The sequence below is a fragment of the Chiloscyllium plagiosum genome, chromosome 3, assembly GCF_004010195.1.
Source record: "Chiloscyllium plagiosum isolate BGI_BamShark_2017 chromosome 3, ASM401019v2, whole genome shotgun sequence".
Taxonomy (NCBI): domain Eukaryota; kingdom Metazoa; phylum Chordata; class Chondrichthyes; order Orectolobiformes; family Hemiscylliidae; genus Chiloscyllium; species Chiloscyllium plagiosum.
This window is the reverse complement of record NC_057712.1, coordinates 80,663,081-80,678,399: the sequence shown is the minus strand read 5'-3', so window position 1 is coordinate 80,678,399 and position 15,319 is coordinate 80,663,081. Positions and strand designations below refer to the sequence as shown.

At 39.8% G+C, this 15,319-nt stretch overlaps 1 protein-coding gene across 4 annotated transcripts in view; it reads right to left on the bottom strand.

Annotated features, from left to right (window-relative positions):
• Window positions 1-15,319, bottom strand: part of gja10b (gap junction protein alpha 10 b) — a 79,919-nt gene that overhangs the window by 23,008 nt on the left and 41,592 nt on the right. Inside the window, exons 3-7 of one of the 4 annotated variants that reach the window (XR_006310745.1) lie at window positions 14,154-14,301; window positions 11,885-11,991; window positions 3,585-3,673; window positions 1,127-1,193; window positions 265-324 (exon numbers count right to left, since the gene is read on the bottom strand). Coding sequence is in view for 3 of the 4 variants with exons in the window: in XM_043685156.1 (XP_043541091.1) it covers window positions 1,172-1,193; window positions 3,585-3,673; window positions 11,885-11,991; window positions 14,154-14,301 (366 nt within the window). In the remaining variant the exon portion in view is untranslated. Of the gene's footprint in view, window positions 1-264; window positions 1,194-3,584; window positions 3,674-11,884; window positions 11,992-14,153; window positions 14,302-15,319 lie in introns of those variants that run through there. The other 3 variants (XM_043685156.1, XM_043685163.1, XM_043685168.1) reach the window with 3 other exon arrangements.

Genomic DNA, 15,319 nt, shown 5'->3' with positions numbered 1-15,319 from the left:
AGCAGATGTAGGTATAGTTACAATATTTAAAAGACATTTGAACAGGTACATGCACAGGAAAAGTTTAAGAGGATATGGGTTAAATGTCGGCAAATGGGATTGGTTTAATTTGGGAAATCTGGTCAGCAGGGATGAGTTGGACTGAAGGGTCTGTTTTCATGATATATGATTCTATGACTCTCAGTGAAGCAAATAAGGAAGAAGAGCAACACATAAAATACTTAGAAATGATAAGTGGCTGGAAAATCAAATAAGCTTCCTTACAGATGTATAATCTTTCCACTTCGTATTTCCAGACTTCTTCAACTTGGCAAACCAATATGTCTATGTGTAAAAAAAGAAAAAAAATCTATTCCATGCTTTTCTAAAAACAACTTGTACTGCTCCCAATGAAAGATAAATGAAAGAATTGGCTGAACATGTATACATTTTACAAATATTTTTGAAGAATCATTTAAGTTCATCAGCTTTCAATGTATATTACGTGGCAAATGTAGTCTTTATTGATATGCTTTAAAATAAACATAAACTACTTGCATTATTGATTTTTAAGCATTATAAAAACAAAACAGATTGAACAGAAGAATAATGTTTAGTTATCTATACATGTCATATTTAGACTTCTCTCAAATGCAGACTTTGTTCTGGCCATCAGGATTATGAGATATCAAGAAATTTATATTTGATTAAGCTGCTGGATCAATAGAATTGAAGAAAATACAGTATTGAACTGCTTGGTTGACAATTAAATAGTCTAACTATTAATTCAATGTCATTTTTTAAAAAGTCAATGTTTTTTCCAAATATTTGCGTCTTTCTTTGGTGACAGTGGAATTGCACTAATTATACACACAGGCAACCTATGCATCATATTTATTAGTTCATCTGTAACAATTATGAGAAGATGAAAAACTCCTACCATTTCTGCAGAAAATGTAAAACTCATGTCACATTTCATACATGTCATAAAAAATGCAACGTTAATTGTTTTCAGGAAAATTTATGACATTAAATTAAAAAGAAATGGAACTCAATATCAATGAAAAACAGCTTTTAGTTTCACAATTCTACGAATGCAGCACATCAATTTAAAAATGTTTGAACGTTCTGTAATCAAGCAATATACATTTCTTCACTTGTTGCTACTTGCAATTTCATCTGTTTCATTCACTCAGAAACGAATTGTAAAGGATCTGAAATATAGTAAATAAAAATAGAAGCTATTCACTTCAGAAAATCAATTCTGGTTGAATTGGTTAATATCTTATAATTCTGCATTACACAGCACGTACAGCAAAGATTATCTTCTAAAGTGGATTAATACCAATAAAAACGCTAGTTATGTTCTAACCGGGAAGAAAGAACTTTGATTTTTGATTTCATGTTCAATTTGCTGACAAGGTCATTGTCTGTTGCCTATGCCTAGTTCTCCACCAGAAGAGGTGGTGAGCCCATTTCCTGAACTATTGCAGTTTGTGTGATTTTTAGTGATCTTTAGTGCTGTTAGCTAGAGTTCCAGGTCATTGACCCTTGAGCAAAAAAGCCTCCTAATCTCCATTTTAAATGGGAAAACCCTTACCACCTGCTTAACAACTTGCTCACTGATGCCCAGTTTAGGTTCTGCCAGAGGTACCCAGCTCCTGATGTCACTATAACCTTGGTTCAAACATGGCTAAAAGAGCTGAATTCCAGCAGTGAGATGAGAATGACAGCCCTTGACATCAAGGCCACGTTTGAGAGTGGCATCAAGGAGCAACTACCAAATTAGAATCAATGGGAATCAAGGGGAAATCCCTCTGCTGGTCGGAGGCATACCTGACACCTAGGAAGGTGATGGTGGTTAGAGGTCAGTCATCTCGGCTCCAGGACATTTGTTCAGGAGTACCTCAGGATAGTGTCCTAGGCGCAACCATCTTCAGATGCTTCATCAATGAGCTTCCCTCCATCATAAAGTCAGAAGTGGGGATGTTTATCAATCACTGCTCAATGTTCAGCACTATTTGCAAGTTGTCAGATACTGAAATTCCAATGGATCAAAACCTGGACAATATCCAGGTTTGGGCTTAAAAATAGCAAGTAAAATTTGTGCCATACAATCCCAAGTAATGATCATCTCCAATAAAAGACAATACAATCTCCATCCATTGATATTCAACGGCATTACCATCACTGAATTCCCCACTATCAACGTCCTGACGGTTTCCATTGACCAGAAAGTCAACTGGACTTGCTAAAAAAGTGCAAGTCAGAGGTCTGAATACTGCAAAGGTAAGCATGCTGCAGCACATAATTCATCTCCTGACTCTACAAAGCCTGATCACCATTTGCAAGGCCCAAGTCAGGACTGTGACAGAATACTCGTCACTTGCCCGGATGGATGCTGCTCCAACAACACTCAGAAAGCTCAAGGACAATGCAGCCTGAGTGATTGGGCCCCCATCCAAAAACATCCACTCTCTCCACCACTAATGCTCAGCAGCCACAGTGTGTAGTATTTACAAGGTACACTGCAGAAATTTGCTAAAGATCCTTTTCCAAACCCATGACCACTTCCACCTACAATGAGAAGAGCAGCAGGGTATAATGTGTGCTACCATGTGATTAGATTAGATTAGATTCCCTACAATGTGGAAACAGGCCCTTCGGCCCATCAAGTTCACACCGACACTCTGAAGAGTAACCCACCCAGACCCATTTCCCTCTGACTAGTGCACCTATCACTATGGGAAATTTAGCATGGCCAATTCACCTAACCTGCACATCTTTGGACTGTGGGAGGAAACCCATGCAGACGCAGGGAGAATGTGCAAACTCCACACAGACAGTCACCTGAGGCTGGAATCCAACCTGGGTCCCTGGTGCTGTGAGGCAGCAGTGCTAACCACTGTGCCACCGTGCTGCCCCAGAGCGGAGTGGGAGCGGAGTGGCACTGCAGGAGCGTGCTGGGCCCATAACCCAGAGATTGATGTGCAAGTAGCCCTTCAAACCACTCACTATCCTGACTTGGAAGTACAACCGTTCCTTCACTATTACTGGGTCAAAATTCTGGAAATCCCTCCCTATTAGCCATGTGGGTCTACCTGCAGCACATAGACTGCAGTGGTTTAAGAAGGCAGCTCACAGCCACCTTCTTAAAGACAACCAGGGAGGGGCAATAAATTCTGGCCAGCCAATGCTGTTAAGTCAGTTAAAAACAAAATCTTCCTACTAATTCATTGGATTCTTTTGAGTCTTGATCTGGGTTTCAACAGGAAAGAGGTTGACGCTCAACATAATTTCAGCTCTATAATTAACTTCTACTATATCAAGTGAAGCAGCCTCCAAATCAAATCTTGTTTTCATAGCTATTATTTTAAATAAACTTTAAAGTTACATGTTAACTGATAAAATTGGTAAAATTAAAACTAAATTTTATTTTCCTATTAATTAATTTCAGCAAATCATTTAGATGTAAATCTTAACTAAGGAATACTGCATATTTGCATTCCTAAGTTTTTGCAAATTTTACAGAAAGGTTCATTGAATGCACCCTTGGCCATTTTTTTCTAACTTAAACTTTTCTTTAATATGACTCTATGACTTACTTTTGGAAGTCAGCTGATCTCTCTATTACATTTTTAAATTCTACAAATGACAACATTCCATCGTTATTTAAATCGCCTTCTTCCATGATCTGTTTGGGATTTAAAATACAAAAGAAAATACAGTTCCAATTTATAAATTTCCAAATTATTTATCTTGCATACTTAATGTCTTATGCAAATTTATAAAGATTGATAAATAAGAAAAGTTAAGTAGAGATTCAAATAATTTATATTGTGACTGAATAGCAGTTACATTTTATTTATTTTTTGGCAATTTCAAAGATGAACTGGAATCCAAATTCATATTTGATTAATTTAATCTATTTTCAATTTGGCAAAGCAACAGGACCAACATTTTGGTAATCATAATCTAATTATATTTCAAATTAATAATTGGGATTATACTTTTGATACTTCATGAAAATAAAATTCATCCCTTCAGTACCCAAATGCCTTTACTACAGCATTCAATATCATTAATGTAATTCTGGCTCTCTTTTGCTTAGTGGAGCTTCAAATTTCATATCATATTTCAGTCACTTTATTCATTCACTGTGGGATCTGCTTATGTAATTAATGTTTGAACTATTTGTGTATATATTTAAATTGCATTTTCAACATTATACTTTTAAAAGTGCATCGCCAAAATTGCAAGGGCTAGAGGTGGATTATGCCCCAATTGAACTTCAGATGTCTGGGCAGCAAAATGCACCAGCTAGGTGTCTGGTAGTAATAGCGCAAGAACAGATCCACTTAGGGCTAGGCCTTATTCGTGTTTGCCAACAGGCTGCTGCAGTGACTGGAACTAGGGTCAGGTGGATCTCATTGATTATGAGATCCTTGATTGGGTTGTTAGGCTGGGCCAATGAGGGAGCCCTAGATGACAGAAATAAAAAAGGAGATTCAGAAGGTCTCCTCAGTCCATGGACTGGCTTTGAGTTGGCTAGTCAGAGCTAATGTTCTGTGCACATGTAAATAAACGGTGACTTGGTGACAAGATACCAGCTTCTGTGCACTTACTTCAGCTGCAGATGTATTTTGAAATGGCCCGGAAATCTAGCCAGGACCAATCCATCATAACATTGGCAGAATGGCAAGAAATTAATGTATATATACCAATATTTAAAGGCAAGGCAAGTAGATCAACAGCAGATCATGCTGGTTATATGGCATTTTTTTGATAATCAGTCAACTGATATCTATGAGATGGTTTATGGTGTGCTTTGGCAGTCAACACTAAAAATGCTAAAATTCTATTTAAGTCCTAGACTGCATGTTAGCATTTAAAATAGACCCAGAACCAGAATTGTGGAGCATTCTGGCTTGGGGAAATTTGCTACTGTCATTACCTGGCATTCTCAGGGTGCTAACCCCCTAAATCCACTGAGCAAGAGGCCTGATAAATAAGGACTGTTAATTGGGAGGAACATAGATTAAGTGGCAATGTTTCTGATCAGCTTCTTCAGAACAGTCACAGGAAATCCAAGCTACTTTTCTGGTCAGACCTCATTTGAAAGCAACCAGAATTAGGACTTTAATACATTTTTTCAAATACTACTTCCAATAAGAACTTGATTCCATTCCTCTGTCTCCATCTTTTAACTGATGATGCAACCTTCCATACTAAAGCTTCTGATGCAGCTTTGAAAATGTTTATAGTGGAACCTTGCACTTAAACAGCTTCTCTGCGTTGGCTGGGTTACCAAATAAATTGTGTTTTTTGATGGATCACAGATCTTCTACACTCCCTGTTATCCCAGATCAGTGAGAGTGATGAACCAGGGAAATACTAGGGACAGTCATATTGCCATCCCTCAAGATAACAGGATGATTGGATTTTGAATCAGTGCCCAGCCTGGTGACAGAAAGCCAAATATGCAGATTGCCCCAGCTACTGAATAATTGCTGCATGCAGCCATGACTGAAATCCGTAGCATTAGCATTTCAAGTGCCATGATAGTCATCTAACTAAACTGTTGCCACAACATGCTGACCATGCAGAGATAAGCAGGAGAACATCAGACAGTGATGTCAGAGGCTCTCACGAGTGTGAAATACAGATGCATCCATCTAAACTTCAGTCTACTGTTGTGGCTTGGGTATGTGAATATGTGGCTGCCTCCGTCAAAAGTATGGCAACTACCTTGGAGAGCAAGATCAAAAACACTTAGTTTCCGTGGGGAGGCACTCCTTCGCTGTAACCATATGGCAAGGTGAGAGGAAACAAGGTCAGTCTATCTAATTGCAGGAGCCTCTTCATCTCAAGGAGACAGTGAGACACCAGCAGAGACCAAAGGAGAGAAAGAGCACTAGAAAGGAATGCTAGGAGCTTTATCTCAGAATGCTCCCTGCCTTTCTATCTGTCCCACTGATTGTAGAAGGTCAGCCAAGGAAAAGCACACCTGTATCTGTGCAAGAGATGCTCGCAAGCCAGGATCCTCTCTGGCCTGAACCCTCAAAATAAACTGGCAAGGTATGCCAGTCAGCAAAATCCATCGACCTCAGCTGGAGATCCTGTACCAGCACCTATTTAGTGGTAAATAAAGAAGGACATTGTGTTCAGAGTTCATGGGTGGCACTGGTACACATTACATGAATGTAATCTGCATTTCTGTAAACATATCTTCACTTGCATGGATATGTTTTCTGCCGTCTCATTGTGCTGCTAGATGCTAACATTGTTGTTTGAAGTGAAAGGATTAGCACATCTTTCCCCAGCAGATGTTGGATAGTCACAGGTGAGGTGCTGGAAGACTGGAGGTTGGCTAACGTGGTGCCACTGTTCAAGAAGGGTGGTATGGACAAGCCAGGGAACTATAGACTAGTGAGCCTGATGTCAATGGTGGGCAAGTTGTTGGAGGGAATCCTGAGGGACAGGATGTACTTGTATTTGGAAAGGCAAGGACTGATTAGGGATAGACAACATGGTTTTGTGCATGGGAAATCATGTCTCACAAACTTGATTGAGTTTTTTGAGAAAGTAACAAAGAGGATTGATGAGGGCAGAGCAGTAGATGTGATCTATATGGACTTCAGTAAGGCTTTCGACAAGGTTCCCCATGGGACACTGATGAGCAAGGTTAGATCTCACGAAATACAGGGAGAACTAGCCATTTGAATGCAGAACTGGCTCAAAGGCAGAAGATAGAGGGTGGTGATGGAGGGTTGTTTTTCAGACTGGAGGCCTGTGTCCAGTGGAGTGCCACAAGGATCGGTGCTGGGTCCTCGACTTTTTGTCATTTACTTAAATGATTTGGATGTAAGCATAAGAGGTACAGTTAGTAAGTTTGCAGATGACACCAAAATTGGAGGTGTAGTGGACAGTGAAGAGGGTTACCTCAGATTACAACAGGATCTTGATCAGATGGCCCAATGGCCGGAAAGTGGCAGATGGAGTTTAATTCAGATAAATGCGAGGTGCTGCGTTTTGGGAAAGCAAATCATAACAGGTCTTATACACTTAATGGTAAGGTCCTAGGGAGTGTTGCTGAACAAAGAGACCTTGGAGTGCAAGTTCATAGCTCCTTGAAAGTGGAGTCGCAGGTAGATAGGATTGTAAAGAAGGTGTTTGGTATGCTTTCCTTTATTGTCAGAGTATTGAGTACAGGAGTTGGGAGGTCATAGTGCGGCTGTACAGGACATTGGCTAGGCCACAGTTGGAATATTGCGTGCAATTCTGGTCTCCTTCCTATCGGAAAGATGTTGTGAAACTTGAAAGGGTTCAGAAAAGATTTACAAGGATGTTGCCAGGGTTGGCAGATTTGAGCTATGGGGAGAGGCTGAACAGGCTGGGGCTGTTTTCCCTGGAGCGTTGGAGGCTGAAGGGTGACCTTATCGAGGCTTGCAAAATTATGAGGGGCACGGATAGGGTAAATAGACAAAGTTTTTTTCCTAGGGTGAGGGAGTCCAGAACTAGAGGGCATAGGTTTAGGGTGAGAGGGGAAAGATACAAAAGAGATCTACGGCGCAACTTTTTAACACATAGGGTGGTACGTGTATGGAATGAGCTGCCAGAGGAAGTGGTGGAGGCCGGCACAATTTCAACATTTAAGAGGCATTTGGATGGATTTATGAATAGGAAGAGTTTGGTGGGATATGGGCCGGGTGCTGGCAGTTGGGACTAGATTGGGTTGGGATATCTGGTCGGCATGAACAGGTTGGACCGAAGGGTCTGTTTCCATGCTGTACATGTCTATGACTCTATTTCAGTCAGAACACCCTTATTGTCTCATTTCATCAGCAATGTGTATCCCTATGTTATTCTCAGAAACCAACAAAATACTGATTTAGTTCTTGAGATTTATAACAGTAGCACCGATTTACCCGATGAGATAAGAATGAGGATATTGGGTCGAGGATTCCACAGAGGTAATTGTTGTCAATAATGGAAGGATATGGCCAGGCTCTGCAGATGTAGGAAGGACAAATCTTTCCTCTGGATGAGGTCACCATAAAAGTTTGACCATTCTTGGTGTATGAGATAGACAAAGCACAACTGAGATGTGCATGACTTAATTCTTTAGGGGAAAAGAGGAGAGCGCATAGATTTATGCAGCTGATAGTAGTCAAGCCAATGGCCTAATAGTTCTGTTGTTGGACTATTAACTCAGAGATGGAAATGTGTTGCTGGAAAAGCGCAGCAGGTCAGGCAGCATCTAGGGAACAGGAGAATCGAGTTTTCGGGCATTAGCCCTTCTTCAGTCTATTAACTCAGAGACTCAGGCAATGTTTTGGGATGTGGTTTAAATCCTGCCATGATAGTTGGTAGAATTTGAATTTAATTTTTCAATTAAATCTGGAATGAGGAGTTTAATGGTGACTGTGAAATGGTTGTCCATTGTCAGGGAAAAACCTATCTGGTTCACTAATGTCCTTTATGGAAGAAAATCTGCCATCCTGACTCAGTCTGGCTTAATGTGACACCAAATCCAGAGTAAAATGGTTGAGTCTTAACAGCCAGCTGAGCAATTAGGGATGAGCAATAAATGCTGGCCTAGTCAGCAATGTCAGACACCGTGAATGAAGAAAAAGTCATAATTGAGGATAAAGTTCTCCAAGACTATAGGGATAGTGTGGGAATAAGATGATGACTGACATCAGGAAAGATATGGGAAAATTGGGGAGCATCCTCTGGATGAATTTTCCATGTTCTGCCTCCTCCATGCTTGAGGCAACACCCATAATCCTGCTTCCCTCCAGGAGCCTCTGTTCATCGAGGTATACACTGTGAGGTAGCTGCAGTTGCAAACATTTAGCACAAAAGCCAGGGTTCCTCAGGCCAGATTGCAAAGGGATCATAGTAGTAGTTCACTGATTTTTTTTTAAATTGCCCTTTTTTTAAAATAGCTAATGAATTGAGAACCTTTTTCAGTTTGAGCTATGTCCCAAAGAGCAATCAGTGGTCTCCAGCCAGTTGCTTTCCAAAACAAAAACATAACAGCAGACAGACCCACACCTTAGCTGTCCTGGAATTGGTTTACCATAAGATTATCATGCACCTGTCTGCCTCTTTTTAATATTGCACTTTCTAATCTTCCCATCCAAGAGCAACATCTAGACCCATTTCAAAGTCTTCACCTTCCCTTTCTCACTGAAGGAGACCTGTCACTCCCACATCCGTTCCCCTCACAAGACACTCACTCCTTGGTTGATTGAGGTTGTGAAGGGTGCAGCACACCATAATGAAATGGGATAATCTGTCTTTATTATCTTTTTAGCTGTTGATTCTGAATTTTTCACTGTCTTTGGCCTACTTATTTTTCTTTGAACTTAATTTTCTTGGTAGGTCATGGTTGGCTTCTCCCTCTCTTAAAATATTTCCTTCTTATTTGGATATAGTTTTGCTGAGATTCATAAATTACCTCCTTAATTTCTGCCACTGTTTGTTTACTGCTTGTCATTCCGCCCAGTTCACTTTACCTAATATGATCCTAATTTCCTTTCATTAAGTTAAAGACAATTGTTTCATAGAACGTAGAACATAGAACAATACAGCACAAAACAAGCCCTTTGGCCCTTGATGTTGCGCTGACCTGTCCTATCCAAATTTCTCATTCTTGAATTGAATTGAATTGAGTTGAATTTATTGTCACGTGTACTGAGGCATAGTGAAAAGCTTTGTCTTGCGAGCAATACAGGCAGATCATATAGTTAAGTAGCATAGGTAAGTAAGTAATAGGTAAACAGCAGCAAAAACAAAAACACAGGTATAGGCGAATGTTAAAAGAGTTTGTGAGTCCATTCAGTATTCTAACAACAGTAGGGTAGAAACTATTACGAAACCGGCTGGTGCATGTGTTCAGGCTTCTGTACCTTCTCCCCACTGGTAGAGGTTGTAGAAAAACATTGCCAGGATGGGATGGATCTTTTCCTTGACAGCGGGCCTGGTAGATGGATTCTATAGATGGGAGGATGGCCTTTGTGATTGTCCGGGCCGAGTTCACCACTCTCTGTAACCGTCTCCGATCTTGAATGGCACAGTTGCCATACGAGGTGGTGATACATCCAGACGAATGCTCTCGATGGCATACCTATGAAAGTTGGCAAGGGTATTTGTCATCATGCCAAATTTCCTCAGCTGCCTGAGGAAGAAGAGACGTTGTTGGGCCTTTGTAACCAGTCCGTCCACATGAAGAGTACAAGAAAGCTTGTTGTGGATGACTACTCCCAGGAGCTTGACACTCTCCACTCGTTCCACTTCTGGGCTGTTAATGTGTAGGGGGGCATGAGTAACATCCCACAGAAAGTCAATAATGAGTTCCTTGGTTTTGCTAGCATTAAGAGCTAGGTTGTTCTCAGTGCACCATTTTTCAAGGTCTTCCACCTCCCGTCTGTTGTCTGTTTCGTTACCATCTGAGATTCGACCGACTATGATGGTGTCATCAGCGAACTTGTAAATGGCATTAGTCTGGTACTTGGCGACGCAGTCATGGGTATACAGTAGGCAACTGAATACGCACTCCTGGGGGTCTCTAGTGTTGAGTGTTAGTGAAGATGAAATATTATCCCCAACCTTCACTGATTGTGTCTTGGTGATTAGGAAACTGAGGATCCAGTTGCAGAGAGTGGGGCTTAGTCTGAGATCAATGTTTAGTAATCAGTCTCGAAGGGATAATAGTGTTGAAGGCTGAACTGTAGTCAATGAGGATTCTTACATAGCTGTTCTTGATGTCAAGATGCTCGAGGGAGGAGTGAAGGGCAAGTGATATGCCATCTGATGTGGATCTCTTGGTCCGATAGACAAATTGGAGTGGGTCATGAGTAGTGGGAAGGCTGGAATTGATTAATGCTATGACCAGCCTTTCAAAGCACTTCATGACCACCGAAGTTAGGGCCATTAGGTGGTAGTCATTAAGACATGCTGCATGAGCCGTCTTAGCCACAGGGATGATGTTGGCCCTCTTGTAACAGGCAGGGACAGTGGCTTACTGCAGGGAGAGGTTGAAGATGTCCGAGAAGATCTGCGCATGCTCTGAGTGCACAGCCTGGTACTCTGTCTGGTCCAATCGCTTTCCATGGATTCAGACGAAGGAAAACTGATCTGAACTCTGATGCAGTGACTGTAGGGATAGGTTCATCAGGACTTGTCAGAATAGGTGTTACCTCTCTGTCGAAATTCTGCTCAAAGTGAGCATAGAAGGCATTGAGACAATCTGGGAAGGATATGTCATCGTCTGCTATCTTGCACTGTCTCTTTTTAGAACCTGCGATGTCATTCAGTCATTCAGTCCTTGCCATAGTCACTGGGTGTCTGTCTATGCTATGGTCACTACTTTTTTTAGGGGCAATTCATTAAACCTGCCTCATTATCATTACCGGATTCAAGATAGCCTGGTTGGGTCCATAATATATTGCTCTCCGAAATTATTCCTAATGCACTCTGTGAATTTTTTATTGTAGCTGCGCTTTCCAATCCAATAGAGTGGAGACTGGATCTTGATAAGAAGCTCTTCAGAGAGTCAGTAATAATTCATTGAGCTGAATGGCCTTTTTCTGAACTGTAGGAATTCTAGGGCCCTACATCAACTCTCATGGATTGTCCTCATCTCATTTCTTATTAACTGTAGTATCCCACCACCTTTTCCATCCCTTCTGTCTCACTAAAAGTTCAAATATCTCGACATATTAAGTTCCTAATTTTGATTTCCTTGTAACCATGTTTCTGTAATGGCTGTGAGATCATATTCATTATGCACAATGTATGCTCCCTTTGTGACAGTTTGATGGGGTTTTGCTTGCATGACTTGAACTTCATATTATTATGTTAAAATATGGTAAATTTAAATTATACAGTTACTTACATAGTGAGTCAGAGTTGATATGTCTGCTTCATCCATCGATCCATTAGTTAAGCGAAATATGATATGGCGTATGTCTTCTTGATCAATGTAGTTATTTCCATTTAAATCTATAAATACAAGCAAAGAAGATCATTACAATAAATCTGACAAACAAAAAGAAAACAGATAATATGTGTCAGATTGGCTTTATAAGAAATACATCTCCAGCAGGCAAATCGGAGTATGACTCAATGACAATACCTTTAAGACAATTGAAATTAGTAAATTGAAAACATCCATTCTCATTCCTGTAATTATTGTTGGAACAGACTCATCTATAATTAAGAAATATTAGCTGGTAAATCTAACTAATATTTTGTTACACCTGGCAATAGTTTTGTCACATGATGCATATCATTGATTATTAAACTAATTTGCAATAAATAGCAATACAAACTATGCTAGTAACACCACATTTTAGCTCAGTTTCTCTGCTCCACTATCTACACCACAACATAATTTCTTTGGATTCAAAATTATCATGCATTGTAAGTTCCCTAAAATGATTTTGCAAAATTACTTGTTTGGTATGCCTCATCTTTGATGTTGGACTATTACGGATTGATGTAGCACTCCTGACACTTAAACTTTTGGTAGACATTCTAATGGCATTTTAAGAGAGTATTGCATTGACACAGTCACATCTTTGGTATGAGCAGTAGAAACCAAAACTTCATGAACACAGGAATCGGAACATATGTTAAACCTGCCATATCTGCACTGTCTAGCTACTCCAACTGATGTTTAAATTCCAATGGCACTAATTTAAATAAAATAGAATTCTCCTTGTGTAATTCAACCAAATCATTAGAGTCACATTTCTGAAGTTACAATAGTCTTAGGGCTATTGGTTTACATAAACAAATTAGAATTGAATATTGGAGGATTAATCAGTAAGTTTGCGGATAATATAAAAATTGGTGAGGTGGTAAATAACCTTGTATTACAGGAGGATGCAGAAGCTGGTCAAATGGGCCGATCAGTGGTACATGGAATTTAATTGGACAAGAATAAGTCCACAGCATTTGGGATGAATGGTAGGGCCCTAGGCAGTAATAATGATCAGAGGAACCTTGGTGTGCTTGTCCATCAGTACCTTAAGGTAGTGGGACAGGTAGGTAAAATGATTAAGAAGGTATGAGGGAGACTTGTCTTTATCAGCCAAGACAGAGAGTTTAAGAACAGGAAGATTAGGTGGAACTGATGAAAAGTTAGTCAGATCACAGCTCAAGTATTGTGTGAAGTTCTGGAATCCACATTATAGGAGGGACATGCTTTTGCTGGAAAATGTGCAGAGGTGATTTACAAGGCTGCTGCCGGGCTGCAGAGTTTTAGATCTGAAGAGAGATCAGATATACATGAGGTTGTTTTCCTTGGAGCAGAGGAGATTGAAGAGAGACACAATTGAGATGTATAAAATTGTAAGGGGCATAGACAGGGTAGACAGGAAGAATGTTTTCCCCTAGGTTGAGGGCTCAATGACCAGCAAGTATAGATTTAAGGTAACAGGGTTAGAGGGGATGTAGGGAAAAAAAATTACTCAGAGGGTTGAATCTGGAACTCATGGTTTATATGTGTGGTAGAGACAGAAACTCTTGTAGTATTTGAATATACGACTGCAATGCCAGCGCATACAAAGCTATAAGCTAAGTGCTGGAAAATTAGTTTAGAATAAGAATATTAGAATTAGGCCTTTTTGTAGGCTCTGGACTTCTATGATTCTATGACTACAAAACTTCCTTCAATGAAATGAGATATGGGATTTCCCGAAAGGTGCAACATAAAATATATTTTTAAAATTCTGCTGGCTGTCAATTGTAAAATAAAGCATATTCCCAGAAATGAACTCATTTATATAATGTTTTCCCATAAAAGCAATATAACAATTCAAATTAAGTAAGGAAAGAATCATAGACCATTTAAGGACTAATTTTAAGCCTCATTAACATTGAGAAAGGTTGTGAAATTAAGTCCACAAATCAATGCACAACATATTCTATTTTGTGACAAAAGAATTTGAGATTTGAAATTTTTGAGATTGTGCTGCTAAGGAACATAAATCTCATTTGAACATTTAAAATTACACAATGAACCTTGCTAGACTAAATTATTTGTAACTTATACCATACGTCTATATTGTAGGAGTGAGGTGGCAAAGATTCTAACACATGTGTAATATTGTCTACATTTAATTTCAAACAAAAATGCATTTTAATGGTGAGAAACGTACCATATATTCGAAAGGCATAGTCTATTTTTACAGCAAGTGATGCATTTTCACTAAAGGTTGAAATCATTTCCAGGAAGTCTTCAAATGAAAATAATCCCTGTTCATTCCTACTAAACACCTTACAGATTTGGTCTTTAAATGGATTCACCTGTTTCAGTTCATAGATGACAGAAAATAATTATTAGGGTTAAATACAAAAATATTGCCCAAAATTACTCATATCTATATTTCCTTCTTACAGGAGACTGTCACATTTATTTTAATTTCAATGACAACTAATAAATCATGCCTGTGATCCACTTGATGAGTTGTAAATATTTTCTTGAATCCCAAGGCATTTGATCAGGGCGGCACAGTGGCTAGCATTGCTGCCTCACAGCACCAGAGACCCAGGTTTGATTCCAGCCTCAGGTGACTGTCTGTGTGGAGTTTGCACATTTTCCTCATGTCTGTGTGGGTTTCCTCCCACAGTCCAAAGATGTGCAGATCAGGTGAATTGACCATGCTAAATTGCCCATAGTGTTAGATGCATTAGTCACACATAAATATAAGGTAGGGAAATGGGTCTGGGTGGGTTACTCTCTGGAGAGTCGATGTGGACTTGTTGGGCCAAATGGCCTGTTTCCAAACCATAGCGAATCTAATCGAATCATTCATGTTTAGTTACTTTGAATTTTTGCACTGAAGGAAGCAATCAAGTATTAGGCCATGAAATCTCTAATTTTGATTGCTGCTAGGAAAATCTGGCCCTGCTAGTTTTCTGGAAGTGGATTTTTATTAAGAGAAAGGCAAAAGAGCAGACGTTTCAAACCAAACTATTCTAGTTGTAACACTTACAATTGCATGAGTCTGGACTCTTTATTTCAATGGGTTGACCTATGTAAGGAATCATTTCATGAAGCTTGGTTGTTGTCCCTTGATATTTCAAATACCATACAAAGAGTTCACTGCCTCTCAATTCACCTTTGCAAGCAACACCATCACCTCTGTCACATCACAGGCTAAAACTGCAAGTGTGTAGGAGACACCCGTAGGCCAGAGCTCTCTGAGCCGTAGACCACCGCAAGATGCCATTAAGGTCATCTGAGGCAAGCTACCAATGTAGTCAACTGGCTTCCTTAAGATCAGCTAGGGGGAGCACTAAGATATCGTGCCCAGAAAAGAAA